General features: G+C 43.9%; 2 protein-coding genes and 2 non-coding genes across 10 annotated transcripts in view; 1 reads left to right on the top strand and 3 right to left on the bottom strand.

Annotated features, from left to right (window-relative positions):
- Nucleotides 1-12,823, top strand: part of LOC120065377 (ubiquitin-associated protein 2-like) — a 31,974-nt gene extending 19,151 nt beyond the window's left edge. For 3 of the 5 annotated variants that reach the window (XM_039016327.1, XM_039016323.1, XM_039016324.1), the window contains exons 18-27: nucleotides 1,130-1,178; nucleotides 1,283-1,802; nucleotides 1,914-2,005; nucleotides 8,408-8,458; nucleotides 8,561-8,651; nucleotides 8,828-9,196; nucleotides 9,309-9,413; nucleotides 11,025-11,095; nucleotides 11,347-11,529; nucleotides 11,894-12,823. In XM_039016327.1, the coding sequence (XP_038872255.1) occupies nucleotides 1,130-1,178; nucleotides 1,283-1,802; nucleotides 1,914-2,005; nucleotides 8,408-8,458; nucleotides 8,561-8,651; nucleotides 8,828-9,196; nucleotides 9,309-9,413; nucleotides 11,025-11,095; nucleotides 11,347-11,529; nucleotides 11,894-11,989 (1,627 nt within the window). In that variant the 3' untranslated portion in view covers nucleotides 11,990-12,823. Of the gene's footprint in view, nucleotides 1-1,129; nucleotides 1,179-1,282; nucleotides 1,803-1,913; nucleotides 2,006-8,407; nucleotides 8,459-8,560; nucleotides 8,652-8,827; nucleotides 9,197-9,308; nucleotides 9,414-11,024; nucleotides 11,096-11,346; nucleotides 11,576-11,893 lie in introns of all 5 variants that reach the window. The other 2 variants (XM_039016326.1, XM_039016325.1) reach the window with 2 other exon arrangements.
- A 4,392-nt stretch (nucleotides 12,824-17,215) lies between these two features.
- Nucleotides 17,216-25,516, bottom strand: LOC120065376 (nucleolar protein 56-like). 3 transcript variants are annotated; one of them, XM_039016319.1, is made up of 12 exons: nucleotides 25,421-25,516; nucleotides 21,749-21,838; nucleotides 21,546-21,660; nucleotides 21,128-21,292; nucleotides 20,702-20,900; nucleotides 20,263-20,450; nucleotides 19,819-19,970; nucleotides 19,524-19,624; nucleotides 19,087-19,235; nucleotides 18,685-18,806; nucleotides 18,083-18,184; nucleotides 17,216-17,839 (listed from the first exon to the last, which is right to left on the bottom strand). In XM_039016319.1, exons 1-12 carry the CDS (start codon nucleotides 25,421-25,423, stop codon nucleotides 17,615-17,617), a joined length of 1,611 nt encoding a protein of 536 aa, XP_038872247.1. In that variant the 5' UTR covers nucleotides 25,424-25,516; the 3' UTR covers nucleotides 17,216-17,614. The 3 variants fall into 3 exon arrangements, with proteins under 3 accessions (XP_038872247.1, XP_038872248.1, XP_038872249.1); XM_039016320.1 differs by having other exon boundaries at nucleotides 17,216-17,821; XM_039016321.1 differs by having other exon boundaries at nucleotides 17,216-17,818.
- Nucleotides 18,271-18,337, bottom strand: LOC120065757. Its single transcript, XR_005478709.1, has one exon. It is a non-coding gene; the product is annotated as a small nucleolar RNA SNORD57 (small nucleolar RNA).
- On the bottom strand, nucleotides 20,084-20,207 carry LOC120065758. Its single transcript, XR_005478710.1, has one exon. It is a non-coding gene; the product is annotated as a small nucleolar RNA SNORA26 (small nucleolar RNA).
- Nucleotides 25,517-26,388: the final 872 nt, after the last annotated feature.

The raw sequence follows: 26,388 nt of genomic DNA, 5'->3' as shown, positions 1-26,388 counted from the left end.
CTCAAGCTCTGTCAGGTTGGATGGGGAGTGTGGCTGCACAGCTATTTTCAGGTCTCTGTTTGATCGGGTTCAAGTCCGGGCTCTGGCTGGGCCACTCAAGAACATTCAGAGACTTGTTCCGAAGCCACTCCTGCGTTGTCTTGGCTGTGTGCTTAGGGTCGTTGTCCTGTTGGAAGGTGAACCTTCACCCCAGTCTGAGGTCCTGAGCAATCTGGAGCAGGTTTTCATCAAGGATCTCTCTGTACTTTGCTCCATTCATCTTTGCCTTGATCCTGATTAGTCTCCCAGTCCCTGCTGCTGTAAAACATCCCCACAGCATGATGCTGCCACCACCATGCTTCACCATATGGATGGTGCCAGGTTTCTTCCGGATGTGACGCTTGGTATTCAGGCCAAGGAGTTGCATCTTTGTTTCATCAGACCAGAGGATTTTGTTTCTCATGGTCTGAGTCCTTTAGGTGCCTTTTGGAAAACTCCATGCGGGCAGTCATGTTCCTTTTACTGAGGAGTGGCTTCCATCTGGCCACTCTACCATAAATGCCTGATTGGTGGAGTGCTGCAGAGATGGTTGTCCTTCTGGAAAGTTCTCCCATCTACACAGAAGAACTCTGGAGCTCTGTCAGAAATGTCCCTGACCAAGGCTCTTCTCCCTCGATTGCTCAGTTTGGCCGTGCGTCCAGCTCTATGAAGATTCTTGATGGTTCCAAACTTCTTCCATTTAAGAATGATAGAGGCAACTGTGTTCTTGGGGACCTTCAATGCTGCAGACATTTTTTGGTACCCTTCCCCAGATTTGTGCCTCCACACAATTTTGTCTCGGAGCTGTGCCTCCACACAATCTTATCTCGGAGCTCTACAGACAATTCCTTTGACCTCATGGCTTGGTTTTTGCTCTGACATGCACTGTCAACTGTGGGACTTTTTATATAGACAGGCGTGTGCATTTCCATCATAAATTCTGTTTTTTATTTATAATCAATTTGCAAGAATTTCTAAACCTGTTTTCGCTTCGTCATTATGGAGTATTGTGTTTAGATTGTGGGGGGGAAATCATTTAATCCATTTTAGAATAAGGCTGTAACGTAACAAAATGTGGAAAAAGTTAAGGGGTCTTCTCTCTACATTGTAGTCATGGCAGCAGTAGTCATTCCTCAGTGCTCGGCTCCAGCTCTCTCACTGTGAGTATGGCTTAACACACACTCACACGCACATTTATTTTAGAGAGGTCTATACAGAGTACAACCTCCTCCTTAACTCTCTCTCTCTATCCCTCTCTTTGTAGTACACCAGTGTGGACAGTAGTGTGAGCTCTCTGGCGCCCTCGTCTGGCTCCTACTCAACTGGCCAGGCCCCGGCCCAGTCTCTGCACCAGGCCCAGTCTCTGCACCAGGCCCAGTCGCTGCACCATGCCCAGGCCCAGTCGCTGCACCAGGCTCAGTCGCTGCACCAGGCCCAGGCTCAGTCGCTGCACCAGGCCCAGGCTCAGTCGCTGCACCAGGCCCAGGCTCAGTCGCTGCACCAGGCCCAGGCTCAGTCGCTGCACCAGGCCCAGGCTCAGTCGCTGCACCAGGCCCAGGCTCAGTCGCTGCACCAGGCCCCGGCCCAGTCGCTGCACCAGGTCAACAGCAGCATGGCTCACATCATGGGCACCATGAGCCACATGAACAGTATGGTCAGTAGCATGGGTGGCACCAGCGGGCCACACGCCAGCCAAGCACTGGGGCTCAGCGCCAATGGAACCACAGCCCAATCAAACCTCTCCTCGGCCCCCAGGACCGCACCGCTGCTCTCCTCCTCAACTGGTACTCACAAATATATTCGTGTACACACACACACACAATTAGCCAGAAACATGAAGCATACAAGTGAAACTGTAGTTGTCTAGAAGCCGTGTGTGTCCTTGTATTATCCAGGTAAAGCTCATCCTAACCTGTCCCAGGGAGGGCCCCCACTACTGCCCAACCAGTACATCATGGGCCCAGGAGGCCTGCTGCCAGCCTACCCGGTAATGAGTGAGTGTGTGTGTGCATTAGTGTTGCACGGTATACCGCAACTTTGGTACTTTTTCAATACTACAACATAAAAAACAGTTTGGAACTAGATTATTTTAACTTTCGGTACTTCTGTCAAATGTGTCTCACGTCATATACGGATTGAGAGGATCGTGTCTGTCTAGTAATTTTTCTGAATCTTCTTAAGGGGGCAGAAGTGAACTAGCCAGGCTTCTTGCGAATGTGCCACTTTTGAAAAGCAAGCGACAGCATGCCTTCTAATGAAAACATACCTCCACGTCCCACAACTTCACAGAACTGGCTCCAGAATTAAATGGAAATGCTTACAGAGCATATGATGGCCAGCCCACCAAAGCAAGTATTCAAAAGGTGTTGAAAAGCAGTGCAGTGCAAGGGAGGTTTATTTGCAAAAGAACAAACTATTTTACACATGACATTTGCATTGTAACGCTATTCTACTAGCAACTCAATTCAAATTATTTTTGAGTGACAATGACATGAACAAATATTCAGCATGACATTCATGTGAGCATTATAATATGATTACAACCCAAAAGTAATGTAAAATGCACTCATAACTTAGCTATGACGGCAATATATTTAGGCTACTTAGCTTTGCCTGGGCTTGCTAGCAGTAGCCACTAGCCAGCCAGCAGCCCTGGGCGGACCATTGCCCCTGGGAGTTGAAATGCACTCTGGGAGTTGTAGTATGCTGTGTAAAATCCATTGTATTTCAATGGTGTGTTGACTATTGCAGTATAGACGCTAAAGAAATTAGCTTCAAAGTGTTTTTATGTCATTGTGGAACTAAACTATTACAATCAGTTATTTAGCTATAATGAATCATAGGTCTAATGAATGTAATTTGATCCAATATAATGTTCATATATGAGCAAATTAATGCTGATATGTATTAGGGCTATCCCCGACATAGAAAATTCTTGGTCGACTGAAAGTCATCTGTTCTTTTGACCTATCGATTGGTCAAAATGTTTAACCGTGTAGCCTATTTTTCTATATATAGACACACCCTATGTGTTTTAATAAAATCAACTATATATGCATTGAGCTTGTCTGATGCTTTAAGCTCACTGTTTGATGAAATGAGACAAAATTACTCAAGATAACCAGAAGAAAAAAACCTTAACCTGTCCCGACCATCCTCCTCCCGCTCCTACTGGCTTTCCCAAATTCTGCCAGTACTCTTCCTGAAGTTGCCGGTAATAAGCTACACGGAGTCGGTGAACTTTCTCATGTGGAATGCCAGTTTATCTTACCATTTCTACCGATCTGCGTGCCAGTTATGGTTTTTATATGCACATTTTCATGGAACAGTTTAATTTATAATTATATCTTTGTATCTGTCATTAATGTGGTTGATCAAAATTCTATCTAAATGAAAATGATACAAACCAAGAAGTAACTTCTACTGCCATTGCCAACTATATAAAAATAGCCTATCAAGACAAAAAATTCAAACATTGCAGCCTGCAGGTTGAGAATATCCAGATAAAAATAAATATTCAATGAATTATATTGGCTATGCATGGCCTGTCTGCAACGAACTTGAAACATGGTATCAACTATTAACTTGGGTCCGGTCTGAAGCTCCTTGCAACATTGTATAAAATATTCTGGGCCTGCAGTGAGCTTGGGAGAGACAGCTGTAGGCTATTTGTTTTTCCACTGGATCAGAACATGACATTTTTGTGGTTAACGAAAGGGATAGAGCTGGAAAGATTTTTCATATACATTGAGTAATTATTGTCATTCTCAATGGATGTAAAAACAGACTTTGTTTGCTTGCTGTTTGAGGTGAAGAAAACATTACTTTGAAAAGCTTCACAGCTCATTAGTGGTGGTGCATTAAGCCAATCAAAAATACTATCAGATCTCCAAAGGTTTATATGGTACATATGCGCTCAGGCCAGGTGGCCTATAGGCCTACTTCTGTGTAATCAGGTGCGCATCCTTACTCAACATTGACAGGAGCGCTCCAAACAAAAGACAATGATTAAATTGACAAAACTCGTTTCTCACAAGTGTGGCATAGGTTGTTAGCTATGCAAACAATGTGTCCACTCTGACAATGAGAACAGTAAATAAAAATTATAATATATTGAATGCATTAACAGCCATTACCGTAACCAAACAAACATTGTAGATTAGAAATGATAGAAATGAATGGTAAATGTACTACTGGTGATATATGTAATGGGGAATTGATAGACACTAACAATCAAACAATTCACACAATGAAGTTATGAAAACATGAATGTGCACAAATTGGCCGGAGAGAGCGCATTCTGGAAAGAGACGTGCATTGTGCAGCAACACTGCCCTTAGACTGTGCCATCCACGCAATGGATTAATCTCGGCCTCTGCATTCGCATTAGTTCACTGAGATGGGTGCAAATAAGACAGGTGTCTCGTGTGCCATAAAAAATATATATATACAGTGCATTCGTGAGGTATTCAGAGCCTTCCCTTTTTCCACATTTTGTTACATTAAATTAAATGATTTCCTCATCAATCTACACACAATACCCCATAATGAAAAAGCGAGGACAGGTTTTTAGAAATTCTTGCAAATGTATTAAAAATAAACAACAGAAACCTTATTTACAAAAGTATTCAGACCCTTTTCTATGAGACTCGAAATTGAGCTCCGGTGCATTCTGATCATTGATCATCCTTGATGTTTCTACAACCTGATTGGAGTCCACCCGTGGTAAATTAAATTGCTTGGACATGATTTGGAAAGGCACACACCTTTCTTTATAAGGTCCCACAGTTGATTGTGTGTCAGAGCAAAAAAAAATGTCCGTAGAGCTCCGAGACAGGATTGTGTCGAGGCACTGGGGAAGGGTGCCATTTGAAGGTCCCCAAGAACACAGTGGCCTCCATCATTCTTAACTGGAAGAAGTTGGGAACCACCAAGACTCTTCCTAGATCTGGCCAAACTGAGCAATCGGGGGAGAAGAGCCTTGGTCAGGGAGGTGACCAAGAATCCGATGGTCACTCTGACAGGGCTCCAGAGTTCCTTTGTGGAGATGGTTGTCATTCTGGAAGGTTCTCCCATCTCTGCAGCACTCACCAATCAGACCTTTCTGGTAGAGTGGCCAGACTGAAGCCACTCCTCAGTAAAATGCACATGACAGCCCGCTTGGAGTTTCAGAAACAAGATTCTCTGGTCTGATGAAACCAAAAATGATCTCTTTGGCCTGAATGCCAAGCGTCGCATTTGGAGGAAACCTGGCACCATCTCTACGGTGAAGCATGGTGGTGGCAGCAACATGCTGTGGGGATGTTTTTCAGCGGCAGGGACTGGGCGACTCGTCAGGATCGAGGGAAAGATCAATGGCGCAAAGTACAGAGAGATCCTTGATGAAAACCTGCTCTAGAGTGTTCAGTACCTCAGACTGGGACGAAGTTTCACCTTCCAACAAGACAACGACGCTAAGCACACAGCCAAGACAATGTAGGAGTGGTCTCTGAATGTCCATGAGTTGCCCAGCCAGAGCACGGACTAGAACCCGAGCAAACATTTCTGGAGAGACCTGAAAATAGCTGTGCAGCAACTCTCCCCATCCAACCTGACAGAGCTTGCGATGATTTTTAGAGAAGAATGGGAGAAACTCCCCAAATACAGATGTACCAAGCTTGTAGTGTCATACCCTGTAATCGCCAAAGGTGCTTCAACAAAGTACTGAGTAAAGGGTCTGAATGCTTATGTAAATGTGATATTTCAGTGTTTTATTTTTAATACATTTGCAAACATTTCTAAGCCTGCATTTTTCTCTCATCAATGTAGAAAAAGTCAAGGCATCTGAATACTTTACGAATGCACTGTATATTTGCTACTGCTCGACTAAAAAAAATATTGGTCGACCAACAGCCTATCGAACAAACAATCGACAAGTTGAATAATTGCGGTCAGCCCTAATATGTATCCAATTACATTTTAAAATAGTTTAGATGATTAAAATGGTCTCATATGGTTTTGCCGAAGGAACATTTTAAATATTGTTGTTTAAAAAGGTGTTTTACTGAAATAAATTGAATATACACTGAACAAAAATATAAATGCAATATGCAACAATTTCATAGATTTTACTGAGTTTGCAGTTCATATCAGGGAATCTGTCAATTTGAAATAAATTCATTAGGCCCTAATCTATGGATTTCACATGACTGAGAATACAGATATGCATCTGTTGGTTACAGATACAATACCTTTTTAAATAAATAAAAAAGGTAGTGGGGTGGATCAGAAAACCAGTCAGTATCTGGTGTGACCAAAATTTGCCTCATGCAGCGCTACACATCTCCTTAGCATAGAGTTGGTTGTGGATTGTTGTCCCACTCCTCTTCAATGGCTGTGTGAGGTTTCTGGATATTGGCGGGAACTGGAACACTGTGATACATGTAGATCCAGAGCATCCCAAACATGCTCAATGGGTGACATGTCTGGTGAGTATGCATGCCATGGAAGAACTGGGACATTTTCAGCTTCCAGGAATTGTGTACAGATCCTTGCGACATGGGGCTGTGCATTATCATGCTGAAACCTGAGGTGATGACGGTGGATGAATGGCATGACAATGGGCCTCAGGATCTCCACACATTTATCTCTGTGCATTCAAATTGCCATCGATAAAATGCAATTGTGTTTGTCCGTAGCTTATGCCTGCCCATACCATAACCCCACCGCCACCTTGGGGCACTCTGTTTACAACATTGACATCGGCAAATCGCTCACCCACACGACGCCTTACACGCTGTCTGCCATCTGCCCGGTACAGTTGAAACCAGGATTCATCCATGAAGAGCACACTTCTCCAGCGTGGCAGTGGCCATCGGAGGTGAGCATTTGACCACTGAAGTCGATTACGACGCCGAACTGCAGTCAGGTCAAGACCCCGGTGAGGACGATGAGCACGTACTAAGAATGCACTCAACATGCTGTATAGGGACATAAGCAAACAAGAAAATGCTCATCCAGAGTCATTGCTCCTAGTGGCCGGTGATTTTAATACAGGGAAAGTAAAATACGTTTTACTTAATTTCTACCAGCATGTCACCTGTCAACTAAAGGACAAATCTAGATTACCTTTACTCCACACGCAGATATACATACAAAGCTCTTCATTTGGCAAATCTGACCACAACTGTATCCTCCTGATTTCTGCAAGCAAAAACTGACGCGCTCAATACAGAAGTTGTCCGATGAAGTGGATGCTAAGATATAGGACTGTTGCGTTAGTACAGACTAGAATATGTTCTGGGATTCATCTGGTGGTATTGAGGAGTTTACCACATCAGTCACTGGCTTCATTAATAAGTGCATCGACAATGTCATCCCCACAGTGACTACGTACATATCCCAACCAGAAGCCATGGATGACGGGCAACATCCGCACTGGGCTAAAGGCTAGAGCTGCCACTTTCAAGGAGTGGAACACTAATCCGAACACTTATAACAAAAATATAGCCGTTATCGTTACTCATTGTGTATTTATTACTACATGTTATTACGGTATTACTATTATTTCTCTATTTTCTTTCTCTGCATTGTTAGGAAGGCCCCGTAAGCTTTTCACTAAGTCCAGTGGCGTAATTTACTTAAGTAAAAATACTTTAAAGTACTACTTAAGTAATTTTTGGGGGTATCTGTACTTTACTATTTATATTTTTGACAACTTTTACTTTTATTTCACTACATTCCTAAAGAAAATAATGTACTTTTGACTCTATACTTGTCTATGTATTTATTATAAGTGTCCCTGACACCCAAAAGTACTTGTTACATTTTGAATGTTTAGCAGGACTGGAAAAGGGTCCAATTCCCACACGTATCAAGAGAACACACGTGGTCATCCCTACTGCCTCTGATCTGGCCGACTTACTAAACACAAATGCATCATTTGTAAATGATGTTGGAGTGTGCCCCTGGCTATCCCTAAAATGTAAAATAAAGTATATTTAAAAAAATAATAATAAAAAAAAAATGGTATACTTAAGTGTATTTTAGCAATTAGATTTACTTTTGATACTTAAGTATATTTAGAACCAATTACTTTGACTTTTACTCAAGTAGTAATTTACTGGGTGACTAACTTTTACATGAGTAACTTTCTATTAAGGTATCTATACTTTTACTCAAGTATCACAATTTTTCCACCACTGACTAAGTCTACACCTGTTGTTTACGAAGCATGTGACGAATAACATTTGATTTGAATATTGTGATACTAAACCTGGTTTCAGTAACACTAGTGTGCGTGTGTGCAACTGTCTCACCTGTCGCATAAACTACTTTCAAAGCATCTGTCTTTTGTTATCTGGATTTACGATTCCTCCAATTGACTGTACTTGCCCTGTGTATTCCACAGCAGATCTATGGCTATGAGGACCTCCACATGCTACAGTCCAGACTGCCTATGGTGAGTCTCAACCTTTTACCCTTCACTAATCAATGGGAGTGTTTGTGAAAAGACAGGACAAGCATTAGGATGTCCTTTCTGATCCTGTCTCTCTGTGTAAAGCCCTCTTTGCAGGATTATTACGGAATCACATTCCCTGGCCCCACAGCACTCTCTGGCAGAGATGGGAGCCTCGCCAATAACCCCTACTCAGGTAAGCAACACTGGCAGCGCTACTCTCAAACTTGTCGGTCAACTTATTGGAATCAGCCAATTGAAATGTTCCAGAGAAACAAGTTCCTGTAAAAAAAATGTATTAGTTTGAAAATAGCATCCGGCACAATCACAGACACGTAGCAGACACCTCCATGTCTCCCACCCCTTCTGCAGGTGAAGTCACAAAGTTTGGCAGGGGTGACTCCACCTCCCCTGCACCCCCCAGCAGCTTGTCAGCCCAACAGCAGCCCCAACAAGGCCAGACCCAGGCCCAGCCTCAACCCCCCCAGCCTCAAGGCCAGCCCCAGCCTCAGGGCCACCACAGCAGCCAGCAGCAGCAGGCCTTCCTCCCGCCGGGCTACAGCTACACGGGCCTGCCCTACTATCCTGGGATGCCCGGCGCTGCCTTCCAGTACGGCCACACCATGTTCATGCCCCAGGGACAAGGGCCAGCCAAACAGCACGGTGTGGGTCTGGGTAACCCCTCAGCAAGCCCCTTCCAGCAGCAGCCCAGCGGCTACGGCCAGCACACTTTCAGCTCAGGTCGGTTACAGTGAGATGGCGAGCGAGCGAGACGCACACAAACACCAACAATCTAGTCGACCTCTGAGGAAAGGACAGAGTTGATGTCAGTATGTTGTTGTGGTGTCCTCAGGGTATGAGGACCTGACCCAGGGCCAAGCAGGAGTGGACTACAGCAAAGGCTACAGCAACTCATCCCAGAGCCAGGCCAAATCTGCTGCTACAGGTGCTGGTAAAGGTACATCACCCATCACTTCACTGTCATCTTACCTACCATCTGTCCCCCTATTGTTACCATGCTTGAACTAATTTGTCTCTTGAGTTGTCCATGTTTCTGTCTTTTTAATTTTTGAAAATTATAACTGGTTCTCAGCTAACTTGCCTGGTTAAATGAAGGTTAAATAAATAGATAATATTGTCAGTAACTTGTCATTTCAATAACATCTGATGCATTATTTTGAAAGTATATTGTCATAAGCTGTCCTGGCATGATTTATGATTGGCTGAAAGCTTTGGTATATCAGACTATACCATGGGTATGACAAAAATTACTTTTTACTGTTCTAATCAAGTTGGTAACCAGTTTATAATAGCAATAAGGGGGGTATTCAGACCCTTTGCTATGAGACTTGAAATTGAGCTCAGGTGCATCCTGTTTCCATTGATCATCCTTGAGATGTTTCTACAACTTGATTGTAGTTGTGGTAAATCAAACCATGAGGTCGAAGGAATTGTCTGTAGAGTTTCGAGACACGATTGACTCGAGGTACAGATCTGGGGAAGAGTACCGAAAAATGTCTGCAGCATTGAAGGTCCCCAAGAACACAGTGGCCTCCATCATTCTTAAATGGAAGAAGTTTGGAACCACCAAGACTCTTCCTAGAGCTGGCCGCCCGGCCAAACTGAGCAATCAGGGGAGAAGGGCCTTGGTCAGGGAGATGACCAAGAACCCGATGGTCACTCTGACAGGGCTCCAGAGTTCCTCTGTGGAGAGGGAGAACCTTCCAGAATGACAACCATCTTTGCAGCACTCCACCAATCAGGCCTTTTATGGTAGAGTGGCTATACGAAAACCACTCCTCAGTAAAAGGCACATGACCACACACTTGGGGTTTGCCAAAAGACATCTAAAGACTTTCAGACCATAAGAAACAAGATTATCTGGTCTGATGAAACCAAGATTGAGCAAAGTACAGAGAGATCCTTGATGAACCTTCTCCAGAGCGCTCAGGACCTCAGACTGGGATGAAGTTTCACCTTCCAACAGGACAACAACCCTAAGCACACAGACAAGACAACACAAGAGTGGCTTCGCGACAAGTCTGAATGTCCTTGAGTGGCCCAGCCAGAGCCCGGACTTGAACCCGATCGAATATCTTTGGAGAGACCTGAAAATAGCTGTGCAGCAATGCTTCCCATCCAACCTGACAGCGCTTGAGAGGATCTGCAGAGAAGAATGGGAGAATCTCCCCAAATACAGGTGTGCCAAGCTTGTAGCGTCATACCCAAGAAGACTCGGGGTGGTAATCGCTGCCAAAGGTGCTTCAACAAAGTACTGAGTAAAGGGTCTGAATACTTATGTAAATGTGGTATTTCAGTTGTTTGTTTGTTTTACTTTTTATAAATCAGCAAACATTTCTAAACCTGTTTTTGCTTTGTCATTATGGGTTATTGTGTGTAGATTGAGGGGGGAAACTATTTAATCAATTTTAGAATAAGGCTGTAACTTAACAAAATGTGGAAAAGGTCAAGGTGTCTTAATACTTTCCGAAGGCACCGATGCCCCCCTAATTCTGTGATTTGAAGGTTTGTTTTCAACTATAGTATTTTGTATTTTGTTGTACGCTAGGCGGCATCTCTGTAACGTCAGGCAACACCGGGATCCCAGAAATCAGTGGCAGTGTTTACAACAAGACCCAGGTGAGATCTTTGATGTAGTCATGTTTGTATTTCTTTTTTTTTTTTAGTTCATTACCATACCCATTAGTCCACCAGGGCTTATTTTCCTAGGATAAGATACACCAACACATAATAGTCTCTTGTCAATTAGGATTGAAATTCTAGTCCTTGCCAGAGCTTAACAGTGATGGTATTTGTTTCTCCATGTTTGTTTTCCACCAGCGAAACCTAATCGCTGACCTCTACTTTTCTCTCCTTCCGTCTTTCTCCAGTCCTTTGATAAGCAGGGTTTCCATACGGGGACTCCCCCTCCCTTCAACCTGCCCTCAGCTCTGGGGGGTCCTGGAGGGGCCCCGGGGGGCTATGCTCCTGCCCCCTTCCTCCACATCCTGCAGCCTGCCCACCAGCAACCCCACTCCCAGATGCTGCACCATCACCTGGCTCAGGACGGACAGGTAGCACACACTCCTCTCAAACACTCATCCGCCTGTAGTCTACAAGGTACTGTATAAACTTGCTTTAACATGCCACACAATGGTACTGGTTAGATGGTGGTGGACAATCCTACATGTGCTGGTGGGGTTGCAGGCTTTTGTTCCAGCCAAGCAGTATAACCTACCCGTCAAGTCTTCAATCAAGGCTGAGTTAGGTCAATCAGATATATTGCTGCTTGAACAAAAGCCTGCACTCACACAAGCCATCACATAGCCCACCTCTGGTTTATATTCCCATTACGTCTTTGTTGTGTATCAGTGTGGTACCTTACTTGTGATGGTCATGTCCAGTTTGTGACGGTGTACTCGTCTCCTCCGTTTGCAGGGCGGTCCTAGCCAGCGAGGCCAGTCTAGCAGCATCCAGCAGAAGAGCCAGGTCAACAAGTCCAGCTACGGCAGCTCCCCATACTGGGGCAACTGACAGGGCTGTGTGTCTGAGTGTATATACTGCAGCGTGCCCACCTATCTTGACTGATCAGACCATCGAAGGACAAACCATTTTACAGCACCGAGCTAAAACACACTACCACCCATCCCCCCCCTACTCAATATTCCCCCTTTCAAATTTATGGCTGTTGTATGTAAAATATATTTATGTATGTATTTATACAGTATATATGTATTGGTAGGACATGAAATGTGGTTTTCTGCATTTGTTTTATTTTTTTGAAGGATGTTTTATTTCAAAATGTCAGGAAGATGAGCATCAAAGATCATGAGAAGTAATTATGAAGTTGATGGTGAATATACTTGAACCAGAACAAGCATCATGTGGCGTGGCCGATTTTTGTATGCATACATGACCCTGATGTACATTACTGCTAAGCATCATTTTTCATGGTGAAGCCTTTTTTTTAAAGCTTTTTTTTGTTTTTTTTGTAACTTCGGTCTCTCCCATCTGAACTCTTTTCTATTGAGGGTGACTTAAGTTGATAGCTTGAGTTTTTTTTATTTTTGGCCCCTTTATCCCAACATTTGATTCCCACCTTTAGTTGGCTGACGTGTGACAGCCAGGCATTGGATGTCAATAACATTGGTTTAATCTTCATTGTCCAACAAATAAAAGTTCTGAACAGTTATGAATTATAAATGTATTTTATTGGATTATTATACAAAACATTGCAGGTCCACATGATACCGTACTGTAAACCAGTCACTCATAGCATATTCTTGTGATTCAACACATGTACTCAACCATTGGTTTAGTCACTCAACTCACAGGGTGAAATAAACTCCTTTCCCACTTTGAAACTAAGATACAAAGGTTTGATCTTTGGAAGCTTGCTTACATGTAGTGACAACATGCCTTGTACTTTGTTTAGTTATTCAAAGTTCACTAACGTTCCATTAGCTGTGTTCGGGAATTGTCTACTCTGCATGACACCCCATTTACCGGGCAACAATCTCAAGGATAAGCAAGCAGGGACTGTCCATGATTTGATTCATACATTTTTTTCCTTAAATTTGCAATCTGCAGTTTCATGAATACCATGTATGACCATTATGCAGAAGGCAGGCTCTTAAAATGTATATTTCCAGTTGTAAACTATTGTACACAACACAATTACAGAAAAGCAACAATACAGATTGCTAGGGATTCGAGTTGACATGATGCAATGAGCGCGCAACTAGCTGCAGTCATTCCTGGCTCAGGAAACTTCAAAGATAAGATTGCATTAGCTGCAATTCTAGCCACATGGAAATACACTGAACCAAAATAAATGCAACTTGTGATGGATTTTACTGAGTTAGTCAATTGACATAAGGTATCTGTATTCCATAGATTAGGGCCTAATTTAAGATAGGGGTGTAGATCATAAAAACAGTATCTGGTGACCTCTTCAATGGCTGTGCGAAGTTGCTGGATATTGGCGGGACCTAGAAAATGCTGTCGTACACGTATACCCGTCTGCACATTATGCCCTGAATCTATTCTACCACGCCCAGAAATCTGCTCCTTTTTATTCTTTGTCCCCAATGCTCTAGATGACCAGATTTTTATTTTTATTTATTTTACCCCCCTTGTCGTGGTATCCAATTGTTAGTAATTACTATCTTGTCTCATCGCTACAACTCCTGTGCATATATGTTATGCACAGGAGATATGCAACTGTTCAGGGAAGTCAGGAACCAATACACGCAGTCAGTCAGGAAAGCAAAGGCTAGCATTTTCAAGCAGAAATTTGCATCCTGTAGCTCTAACTCCAAACAGTTTTGGGACACTGTAAAGTCCATAGAGAACAAGAGCACCTCCTCCCAGCTGCCCACTGCACTGAGGCTAGGTAACACGGTCACCACCGATAAATCCATGATAATCGAACATTTCAATAAGCATTTCTCTACGGCTGGCCATGCCTTCCTCCTGGCTACTACAACCCCAGCCAACAGCTCCGCCCCCACCGCAGCTACTCGCCCGAGCCTCCCCAGCTTCTTCTTCACCCAAATCCAGATAGCAGATGTTCTGAAAGAGCTGCAAAACCTGGACCCGTACAAATCAGCTGGGCTAGACAATCTGGACCCTCTTTCTAAAACTATCCACCGCCATTGTTGAAACCCCTATTACCAGCCTGTTCAACCTCTTTCGTATTGTCCGAGATCCCTAAAGATTGGAAAGCTGCCGCGGTCATCCCCCTCTTCAAAGGGGGTGACACTAGACTCAAACTGCTATAGACCTATATCTATCCTGTACTGCCTCTAAAGTCTTCGAAAGCCAAGTTAATAAACAGATCACTGACCATTTCAAATCCCACCGTACCTTCTCCGCTGTGCAATCCGGTTTCCGAGCCGGTCATGGGTGCACCTCAGCCACGCTCAAGGTACTAAACGATATCATAACCGCCATCAATAAGACAGTACTGTGCAGCCGTCTCCATCGACCTGGCCAAGGCTTTCGACTCTGTCAATCACCGTATTCTTATCGGCAGACTCAATAGCCTTGGTTTCTCTAATGACTGCCTCGCCTGGTTCACCAACTACTTTGCAGACAGAGTTCAGTGTGTCAAATCAGAGGGCCTGTTGTCCGGACCTCTGGCAGTCTCTATGGGGGTACCACAGGGTTCAATTCTCGGGCCGACTCTTTTCTCTGTATATATCAATTATGTCGCTCTTGCTGCGGGTGATTCCCTGATCCACCTCTACGCAGACGACACCATTCTGTATACTTCTGGCCCTTCCTTGGACAGTGTGCTAACTAACCTCCAAACGAGCTTCCATGCCACACAACACTCCTTCCGTGGACTCCAACTGCTCTTAAATGCTAGTAAAATCAAATGCATGCTTATCAACCGTTTGCTGTCCGCACCCGCCCGCCCGACCAGCATCACCACCCTGGACGGTTCTGACCTAGAATATGTGGACAACTACAAATACCTAAGTGTCCGGCTAGACTGTAAACTCTCCTTCTAGACTCATATTAAACATCTCCAATCCAAAATCAAATCTAGAATCGGCTTTCCATTTCGCAACAAAGCCTCCTTCACTCACGCCGCCAAACTTACCCTAGTAAAACTGACTATCCTACCGATCCTCGACGATGTCATCTACAAAATAGCTTCCAATACTCTAATCAGCAAACTGGATGCAGTCTATCACAGTGCCATCCGTTTTGTTACCAAATCATCTTATACCACCCACCACTGCGACCTGTATGCTCTAGTCGGCTGGCCCTCGCTACATATTCGTCGCCAGACCCACTGGCTCCAGGTCATCTATAAGTCTATGCTAGGTAAAGCTCCGCCTTATCTCAGTTCACTGGTCACGATAACAACACCCACACGTAGCACACGTTCCAGCAGGTATATCTCACTGATCAACCCCAAAGCCAACACCCCATTTGGCCACCTTTCCTTCCAGTTCTCTGTGTAACAGTATAACTTTAGTACGTCCCCTCGCCCCGACACGGGCGCGAACCAGGGACCCTCTGCACACATCGACAACAGTCACCCACGAAGCGTCGTTACCCATCGCTCCACAAAAGCCACGGCCCTTGCAGAGCAAGGGGCAACACTACTTCTAGGTTTCAGAGCAAGTGACGTAACTGATTGAAACGCTAGTAGCGCGTACCCGCTAACTAGCTAGCCATTTCACATCCGTTACACCCACCCCCCTTTCAACCTCCTCCTTTTCCGCAGCAACCAGTGATCCGGGTCACGGCACCAATGTAACAGTATAACTTTAGTACGTCCCCTCGCCCCGACACGGGCGCGAACCAGGGACCCTCTGCACACATCGACAACAGTCACCCACGAAGCGTCGTTACCCATCGCTCCACAAAAGCCGCGGCCCTTGCAGAGCAAGGGGCAACACTACTTCTAGGTTTCAGAGCAAGTGACGTAACTGATTGAAACGCTAGTAGCGCGTACCCGCTAACTAGCTGGCCATTTCACATCCGTTACATCTGCTGCCAGTGACTAGAACGAATTGCAAAAATCGCTGAAGCTGGAGGCTTATATTTCCCTCACCAACTTTAAACATCAGCTATTTGAGCAGCTAACCGATCACTGCAGCTGTACATAGTCCATCTGTAAGTAGCACACCCAATCTACCTACCTCATCCCCATACTGTTATTTACTTTTCTGCTCTTTTGCACATCATCTGCTCATTTATCACTCCAGTGTTAATCTGCTAAATTGTAATTCTTCTACTATGGCCTATTTATTGCCTACCTCATGCCTTTTGCACACACTGTATATAGACTTAATTTTTTCTACTGTGTCATTGACTTGTTTATTGTGTTATTGGCTTGTTTATTCCATGTTATTCCATGTGTAACTCTGTTTTGTCTGTGTCACACTGCTTTGCTTTATCTTGGCCAGGTCGCAGTTGTAAATGAGACCTTGTTCTCAACTAGCCTACCTGGTTAAATAAAGGTGGAAAATATATATATATCCAGAGCATCCCAAATATGCTCAATGGGTAACAAGTATGCGGACCATGGAGGAACTGGGACATTTTCAGCTCCCGTGAATTGTGTATAGATCCTTATGACATGAGGCTGCGGATGAATGGCACGATAATGGGGACTCAGGATCTCATCACTCAAATTGTCATCGATAAAATGCAATTGTGTTTGTCTAGTTTGTCTGCCCATACCATAACCCCACGATGGGGCACCGTTGACATCAGCAAACCGCTCACCCACAACGCCATACACGGTCTGCCCAGTACATTTGAAAACAGAATTCATCCGTGAAGAGCCCACTTCTCCAGCGTGTCAGTGGCCATCGAAGGTGAGCATTTTCCCACTGAAGTCAGGTCAAGAATTGCAGATGAGCTTCACTGAGAAAACATGTGTAGAAATTCTTTGGTTGCGTAAACCCAGATTCATCAGCTGTCCGACTGGCTGCTCTCACAACCCTGCAGGTGAAGAAGCCAGATGTGTCCTGGGCTGGCACGGATACACGGTCTGCAGTTGAGGCTGGTTGAACGTACTTCCAAAATGACGCCTGAATCGGCTTATGTCAGAGAAATGTACATCCCTGCAGTCAGCATGACAATTGCACATTTTAGTGGCCTTTAAACACACATGGTGCATCTGTGTAATAAACTTGCCATTTAATCAGCTTCTGGATATGCCACACCTGTCAGGCATAGAATAGAAATGCTCACTAGCAGGGAAGTAAACAAATTTGAGTGAAACTAGCTGTGTGTATGGAACATCTATGCAATCTTTTATTTCAGCTGATGAAACATGTTGCATTTATATATTTTTTCAGTATATTTCAGACATCAGGTAGGTAGCGTATATAATATTTAGTTGAAAAATGGTTGAAAGCAAGTTTACGCTGAACAGATTTGATAGAGAAAATGGACATGAAAATATTTACATAACGGGGATGTATAATTACATTAACCTCAAGGCACTGAGCTGAATAATCACTTTCAGTGTGAAGTGCGTTGAGGATAGGGAGGGGAAGGTATAAAATTGAGACAAACACTGATTACACAAGTCAATCTGCTTCCAACCTCATTGGGTGGTTTAAGTAAAAAATAAATTAAAAAAATTACTGTACAGAACTAAGAAAGTTGCAGTCTCATCCAAATCCTCTATTCAACATTTTTCTTCTTTTTCTTCTTCTCCGTCTGGGGGGCCTCTTCAGCCACCACCTCTATTGCCTCACTCTTTCGTTTCTTTTTCTTTTTGGCTATGCGGTCTCCATTCTCGGTTGCTGGAGCCTCTTCCTTCATTTGGACAGCTTCCTCTGCTGCATGCTTCCTTTTCTTCTTTACCACAGCGACGTCACATTCTCCCTTCTCACCATTAGCATAAACCCATAATAGAAAACACATTAGGATGTTTCATAATTTCGCCATGGCATAAGTTTTAATTGCAGTAGGACAAGAGCTGTAATGTCCGACTCACTTCAGTGATTTGGTCTACAGTAGAAGACCAGCCAATGGTTCGGAGTCAAGTTAGTTTAGCATGTCGTACACTGAGAGAGAACCATTTAGAAGGGTCAAATCCCAAATCTAAACATGCTTTCAGTTTCCGGACACAGCTAAACCAATACATACCTCTTCATCGCCTGTGGAAAGGGCTGCCAGCTTCTCCCGCTTCCTACGTTTCTTCTCCTTTTTCTCCAATTTGATCTTTATCTCAGCTGCCACCTCTCCTGCCTAGGAGTGGTAAGCCAAACAGCATGGTTAAACAGCGAATACTTCTAGAAGACTAGCTGCTAGTGGCACTGGTGTGCTTTGGAGCTGTGTCAGGCTCATTAAATCAGTTAAACCCCCACGTTTGAGTCGGGGAAAGTGTCGTCATCACTCACAGCAGATTAGCTAAACATCTACAAGGAAAAAGAGTCCTAAAAGCAGGGTTCATACACATTGACAGATGGAATCTCATTACTTGTAACCAAATTTCCCATGACCAACACATACAAAAGTACACGTAATGTATTGACACGGAGAGGCTGCTCTCTGATCCCATGCTTAAAATTCCATTTACAGAAATGTCCATTACGTTTCAGATTTGATGATTTTCTAAAACTCTTCCAGGCCTAGAAATCAAAATTTAAAAATTCCATTACTTCTCGGATTTTTATTACCGTACAAAAACTGTAAAAGCATGCTCACAAACCCAAGAAAATTAATCCCATGTCAGTGACATAGCTCACCTGTATCACAGCCTCTTTCATGACATCCAGGTTCTTGCGAGGCGCCTCGCCCGTCTCATAGAATGACAGGCGCTCCTCCACCTGGTCACGCAGCTTGTCGCCAAACACACAGGTGGGCACCTCTGTCAGAGAGAGGGAGAGGAAACGTCAATACCACCACAGGAGAGCACAGGGCAGCAGTAGTCAAGAGACCAAAGCCTTGCTCAGTATTTAGCTAGTCACCATCATCTACCCAGAGGTGGATTACTGTTGACGAAAAATAAGAACATCATTGCAAATAATCCAAAAGAGTCATAATAAACAGGACCCGAAACAGACTGCTGAGAGGACCTTGATCTACTAGGCCCAAGCAAAGTTTCTCCTCTGCTCTCCCCATGGGTTAACAGACATCTTAACACTCACCAGAGAAGGCATCGATTCGTGAGGCGATTGTGCACTTGTTGGCGAGGTAACGGGAGATACGCCCTTTGTTCTTGGCGGCAGCACGGCCAATGAAAGTTGAGTGGAAGATGAGACCGTACTTAGGAGTGTTGCCACGGGTCTTCAGAGCCCTGTGTGGTGGGAATGGATGTTAGGTTTCCAGTGAAAGTCACTTTGGAAACATGTTCCAACCGTTGATTGTTGATTCTTCTACACAATAATTTATTGGTTGAGTATGGCATGTAGGAGTTACAGTATCTACCTCTGCGCACTAGGCAGCTGCTCAGACTGTGGGGGTGCGTAAGGGAGAGGGATCACTCTGAAGGGGTCACACCACCAGTCACCCTTCTCTGCTTAGCCCCAGCCCTGCCATCACAGTAGCTGCCAGTTTCCCCAGCAGGGAGTGGGTGCCCCAGTACCTGAACAGGGCCTTCTCAGCACCCAGGATCTGCACGGTGGAGGCTGGGTACTTGGCCAGGTTGGTCAGGCTGCCAGCATGGGAGATCAGACGTGCTCCCACCTAAAGGAAGAAACACCACGTCAGAGGTTGGCCAATGAACATTTCCCCATGAGCGAAGGTGTCAGGGACTGTCAGCACCGATGGAAGACTCAACACAAAGAATTCAGGGGATTGACAGATTTGGTATAACATCATTCGGTCCCCTTAGGAAGAGTATGTAGATTGGACATTTGCTGAATCTAATTACTACGCACCACATCTCCTATAAGGGCAGCCAGGTTGGGGGCCACCTGGCTCATCTTAGAGCGTAGGTACTCCTGGAGTTCCAGCCTGTAGGCGGCTAGCGAGACCACACGGTTGGAGAACCTCTCAATGTTGATCAGGTCAATGGGAGAGATGTCCATGCCTACAGAAAGCCAGGGGAAAACAGTTTCAGCAGCAGTCTCGATACCCAGACACGGAAATTCAATGTACAAACATCTCCACTGTGAAGACAAGGGAAGATGACTGAAATATACGTTTTGTATCTCCCGACAGGATCCGCAGTGAGGATTTGAGCCTACACTACAGGTTTGTGAGAGAACCATCATACTCTACCCCTCTGTGTTGGTCATATAGGACACTTAAAGTCCCAGATGGGCAAAAAAGGGGGTGGTTTTATAAGTGTGTATAATATACTGTGTGGCTTGGCTACTGACCCATGGAGCTGCGGGATGCCTCCAGGACAGCCTGGGCCTTAGCACTGTCCATCACTACCTCCTCCAGGCTCTCTAGACTCTCCTCGCTCAGCTCCTTTCTGTTGCCAATCAGCTGGGCCATCTTGCAGTACGTAGAGTTGTCAGTCACTATCTTGATCAGCTCTGGGAAGTGGTAGCCATACCACTCACTATAAAGCAGAAGGGGAGGGGCGAGCAGAAGTTGTTAGGATAGTCTCAACCAGGTTGAAGGCATACCTGACATTTATACGGCGGGACTGTCAGCACCGATGGAACACTCAACATAAAGAGTTCAGGGGATTGACAGATTTGGTATAATCATCATTTGGTCCCGTTAGCAAGACTGCCAAGTGGATGGTTGTTGGGTCTACTACTACGTACCCTATGAGGGAGACTTGACATTCACAGCAGCTGTACGTACCGCACACGCATGGAGAACGTGTTGATGTCCTTGTCCAGCTGGTCCAGGAGAGCGATGGACTGGATGATCATGTTGTCGGACCTGTTGACGTTGAACTTGACCTTGGCTCTGGAGTAGCTGTGGCCCAGACCTAGTTGGGCCTTGGAGGCAGCCTGGGCAGTCAGCCCCTTTACCAAGGAGTGGAAGTGGAGACGCACACCTTCAGGGGAGAGATGGGTAGTGACATTGAGTATGCACGGTGGAGGCACTTTCACGACCCGTTCAGATTGTCAGTATAAACCATCACGAGGGTCAGGGGTTGATTATATTGACATCACCACAGGCCAGGTATCGCCAGCTACACACAAGTTACTAGTCACAACATAAAAGATGAGATGACAACCCCCCCCCCCAATTACTTTTACTGTAGTTCATGCGAGTCCTCACCTCTCAGCATCTCTGACACCACTCCACCAGTCTGGATAGACAGACCGAGCTCCTCCTGCAGAGCTCCTCCTATCTTGGCATCACCCACCCCCAGCATCGCTTTCTTCTTATCCCCTATGGGCAGGTTAGTCTCCAGGAACAGCTTCAGGTCAGCGTGGACCACACCTGAAACAAGTCAGGGTGTCATGAGGAAATGTTTTAATTATTTATAATAGACTAAGATAAGATAATCAGTTGGGGGTGTGTTGAAACATACATAGTGACTAATGCCATCTGGTATCATAAAGATAGCCAGGCCCAGATGTTCAGGTTTGATGATATGTGTCAGCACATTGATTCAGTGGATTGACAGATTTTTGATACAGCTTTACATCTGAGCAAGGACTAGAATGTAAGTAAATTAAAGCAAACAACTCACCTTCCGATATGGCGTTAATATTTTCTAGCGCAGCCTGAGCAGACTTGAATGGGAAGAAAGCAGCGAGGCTCACCATACCATGGAATTTCCCCATGTTTAGAATGCAGTCTTCAACCTGTGGAATATGGGTAATTAGTAACTTGGCTCAATTATGGGTATATCCTAATAAAAATGTTAACATATTTGGAAGTGGTTATTCGTACCCGAGGCAAAAGCATGCCAATTTCTTCCACCTCCTTGACAACAAAGAGTGCATACCCGGCTGCATGCTCAAAGAGCACGTGCAACAGCACCTGCAAAAGACAGAGCAGGTTAAAATGTCTGTCACTGTTTTTACAGTATCGAATGTGGCTAACCAAATAATGGTATCACAATGCAAGTAGCGAAACATTATGGGGCTTGGGCAATAACGCACTGCTTGCATTTAGCTGAGGAACATGTAACTCTGTTCACACACACAGGCAGAGTCAAGTTTTGATAACGTTGTTGCTCACACATCCCGCTACCAGGTGAGTTACCGTCAGTCAATTTGAATAAAAAATGTAATTCTGAAAACATTTAAACTGTACAACTTCAGTCCTTCCGCGGTGTTGAAATTCATACGTTTACTATTATTTTGTAATGGCGAATATACTTTCCCCCCTCGTGTGCACCTACTTAAACCGAGAGTCAGTTGGGTCCATGCTATCTGGAATCCTTGTGACAACCATTTTTATTTTAACTAGGCAAGTCAGTTAAGAACAAATTCTTATTTACAATGACGGCCTAGGAACAGTGGGTAAACTGCCTTGTTCATGGGCAGAACGACAGAATTGTACCTTGTCAGCTCAGGGATTCGATCTAGCAACATTTTGGTTACTGGCCCAATGCTCTAACCACCAGGCTGGCTACCTGCCGCCCAAACCATACCACCCATTGAAGATGAAATAAATGGTTAGAGTAAGGGTATGGACGTCCCAAGGATTCCTGAATGGGCAGACCGATTGAACTGGCACATGCTGACTTCAGCAACAAATGAAAACATCAGTTGTATTCAATACGTATTTATTAAAAGTATGAATTTCAGGACTGCAGTTGTACAGGAAAGCGTTTTCGGAATCAACCGATGACAAAACCCAACTCTGCCCCGATATGCCCTCAACTATCACCCAGCCGGTATACTGCCATGATGGAAATAGCCACGCGGTGCAGATAATGCCAAGTGGACAAGAGAAAGGATGTTTAGCGAGAATAAAGTCACATGCCAGAAGTGGACTATGGTCAGCGCAGCCTACGGTCGTGTGACGTGATAATGTATACCCAACAAAAATAAATGCAACAAGTTAGTTCATAAAACAAAAATCTGTCAACTTAAATAAATTCATAATGCCCTAATCCCGCATTTCTTAAAGTGTGGGTCGCGACCCACCTTCCTGTTAATGGCGGGTCGCAACGTGTCAGTGTACATTTATAATCGTTTAATTATTTACTGGAACTGATTTGGCCAAGTGCACCTGCACTCTCTGCTGAAGCAGCGGTCTCTGCTCAGTTTGGCAGCTGTGCGAGTGGGAGATGCCTGTGTGCTTCGCAGTTTACCGGATCTTTTTTCTGCAGTTATCTTGAAGATTACTCCGTGACACACGATGCAGCGCTGTCATTCAGGCCGCAGATGCGCTGTCAGCCATTGACTTGTCATTCCCACTCGCCATCACTCACCGTTGTCATCAAATGAACTCATGCTAGCCACAGGTTCTGACTGAGCTCAATTGTCATGAAACGCATATACAGCGATGAGTTTCTTTCACACAAACTGATAACGAGGAGCGCCCACAATGTGTTTTGTGTGTGGAAGTGCTTAGTAATGAGACTTGCACGACGAAAAAAATTATAAAACAACACGTCCTGACCAAACATCCACAGCAACCTGATGGAAAACCCAGGGAGTTCTTTCAGAACAGGGCAGAATGCATCAGGAAAGTGCTTCGACAATGGAAAAGTCAGCTAGCAAGGCATTGTTGTCATTTTATAACAGGTGATAAGCAGTAATAAGGGAGTACTAACTAACTCATAGTAGTAGATGTTAGTTTCTCTTTCAAACATTTCCCTGGCTTGTACACAGCTAATAGCTAACATTCGCCAAAGCAAGCTAGCTACTGATAGTGCAACCCTAAGTAACAGTACAGATGAAAAATGACCAGGCCTACTGTACATCTTACTGTAGAAATTATTGTTGAAAACTAGTCTAGGTTGGAACTGTTGCTGTTAAAATACAATAATTGATTCAATAACTGATTGAAGCAAGATGCTTTTTGAGGCAAACACACTCACACTGTTCTGGGTTGCTCATCTACAGCAGGAAGTGGTCTCCTGTCTGACTGAGAAAGCAGTAGATGTTCTGGTCCAGTTTGGCACCACATACCTATGTGAGTCGGGGTTCACAACTCTGACATACTTAAAAAACAAGTACAGGAAGAGTATGACCTCAGTGTTGCACTTGCAAAAACAGAGCCCAGAATATACATGTTTCCTGGTCTACAGAGGTGATCAATCAGTTTATTCCAGTTCATAAAAAAAAAAAAAGTGTTATATTTGAACAGCAACAGTTCCAACCTAGACTTTAACAACAATAATTTCTACAGTAAGTCTGAACATTTTTCACCTATACTGTTACTTAGGGTTGCACTATCAAAAGGCCCGTGTGTGTGTTCTGTTATTCATTTTAATAGCAACAGTGCCAACCTAGACAGATATGCAAGAGTTTTTTTAATGGGGGAAAATAGGTGGGGAAAGTTTAAGAACCCATGCCCTAATCTATGGATTTCACATAACTGGGCAGGGGTGCATCATGGGTGGGTCTTGGAGGGTATAGGCCCACCCACTAGGCAGCCAGGCCCAGCCAATCAGAATCAGTCCCCGGGTTTATTACAGAGACCCCATGAGGAGGTCCTGGGCTGGCATGGTTTGTCTGCACTGCAAAAATCTCTCTAACGACATTTGAGGTAGTTTATGGCAGACACATGAACATTCAATTCTCTGGCAACAGAGCTGTTGTACATTCCTGCCGGCAGCATGACAATTGCACACTCCCTCAAAACTTGAGACATTTGTGGCATGGTGTTGTGTGACAAAACTGCACCTTGTAATGACCATGCTGTTAAAACAGCTTCTTGATATGCTACACCTGTCTGGTGGCTGGATTATTTTGGCAAAGAAAAAATGATCACTAACTGGGATGTAAACACATTTCTACGCAAAATTTGAGAAACTTTTAGTGTCTATGGTTAATTTCTATTGCGTTTAGATTTAAGTTCAATGTAGGTACTAGACAGTATTTCTCCAAAATACTGTAACGTGAAACTATTAGAATTTGCGCGTCATTAAACCAAGACTACGGTCACCACGTGTTGTGGGGATCAATACGCAGTACCCATGTCATGCACATTGTAAAGATATTTAAACTAGTCCATTACCTACTTAACAGTTATAGCAAATGTTTACCAAATTAGGCTGTTATCAATAGCTATGTTAAATGTGTTCATTAAATCACGTATGCTTTCCTTTCGCAAATCTGGATTTTTAACTAGACTGAGGCCTAGTCGTGAGGCTGCCAACACATTCCCAATCTTTGCTGAGAACGTTAACGTTGGGTAATGACCGTCAATTTGGAATAGAAAGCTAATTGCATGCAGTAAATATTTTATTCTGATATGATAAATCAAACACGTTTTTGTAACTATTAACTTGTTAACTCTTCACCTTTCGACCCTGAAATGGAATCTATGCCATATAAGTTAGCTAGTTGGGTAAACTAACGTTATTTTCCAAAGCATGTTTAATCATGAGTAGTTTTTGTTGGTATTTCAAATGCTGAAACGTATAACAAACACATATCTTACCATGATTGCACAATCTCTGATGCTATGCGTGTCCTTTCCTCTGCTTCACGAATGCATAAAGACTCTTTTAGTTTTCAACACGCGGCTACATGACGGTATTACCGTGGGGTCGACTTTGTATCGCGAGATTCATGAACTCTGCGTCATGTCGTGCGCTACTTGATTGGTGAATGGTGAGCTCAGTTGGGAGGGACAGAGAAGATGGAGGGGATGCTGTAAACGAGGCTTATGGTCTTTAGGCAAATTATTGCAATGGGGATTTCTATGGAGTATCACAGCCATAATATCAGCCTATATAAATACCTATAGATCTGCAAATGAATACAATCTTTAATAAGTATTTAGCTTAATCTGATTTGAATGTAATTCATTAGTCAGTCATTCAAATTGTATTCTATATTATTATTTGAAATGAATTTTAAATTAATAATGTCAATGGAGTTAGATTCTGCAATTCAACACTGTTCACACATTGTCAATACTTGAAATTCATTCATTTTCTATCTTCTTTAAAACATTTACAAGCTAACTGTCAGTGATTTTTTTTTAAACAATGCCCCCTTCAACTTTGTCATGAAAATGTAATAGCAAAAGCAATATCCTCCAACAGTGCTTAATTTGTAAATTGGGAGGTGCCAGAATAAAAAGTGAGCGGAGAGGGGGGTGACATGGGGGGTTCTGAGGTTTCAGAATGCATGAAAAAACAACAACTTTATAATAAAGCTTTGCATGTATTAGCATCGCTTTTGTGTGCTGGCATAGAGCAATAGAGTAGAGGCACTTGGAGAAATAGAGTAGAGGCACTTGGAGAAATAGAGTAGAGGCACTTGGAGAAATAGAGTAGAGGCACTTGGAGAAATAGAGTAGAGACACTTGGAGAAGTTGCACAGATGAGGAATTTTTTTAAGCCTTTTAGGCCTTTTATAAACACATTTCATGTGATTCTACATAATTTTAGATGACTGAAG

Source organism: Salvelinus namaycush, chromosome 20, assembly GCF_016432855.1.
Source record: "Salvelinus namaycush isolate Seneca chromosome 20, SaNama_1.0, whole genome shotgun sequence".
Taxonomy (NCBI): Eukaryota; Metazoa; Chordata; class Actinopteri; order Salmoniformes; family Salmonidae; genus Salvelinus; species Salvelinus namaycush.
This window is presented reverse-complemented; position numbering and strand designations above follow the sequence as displayed.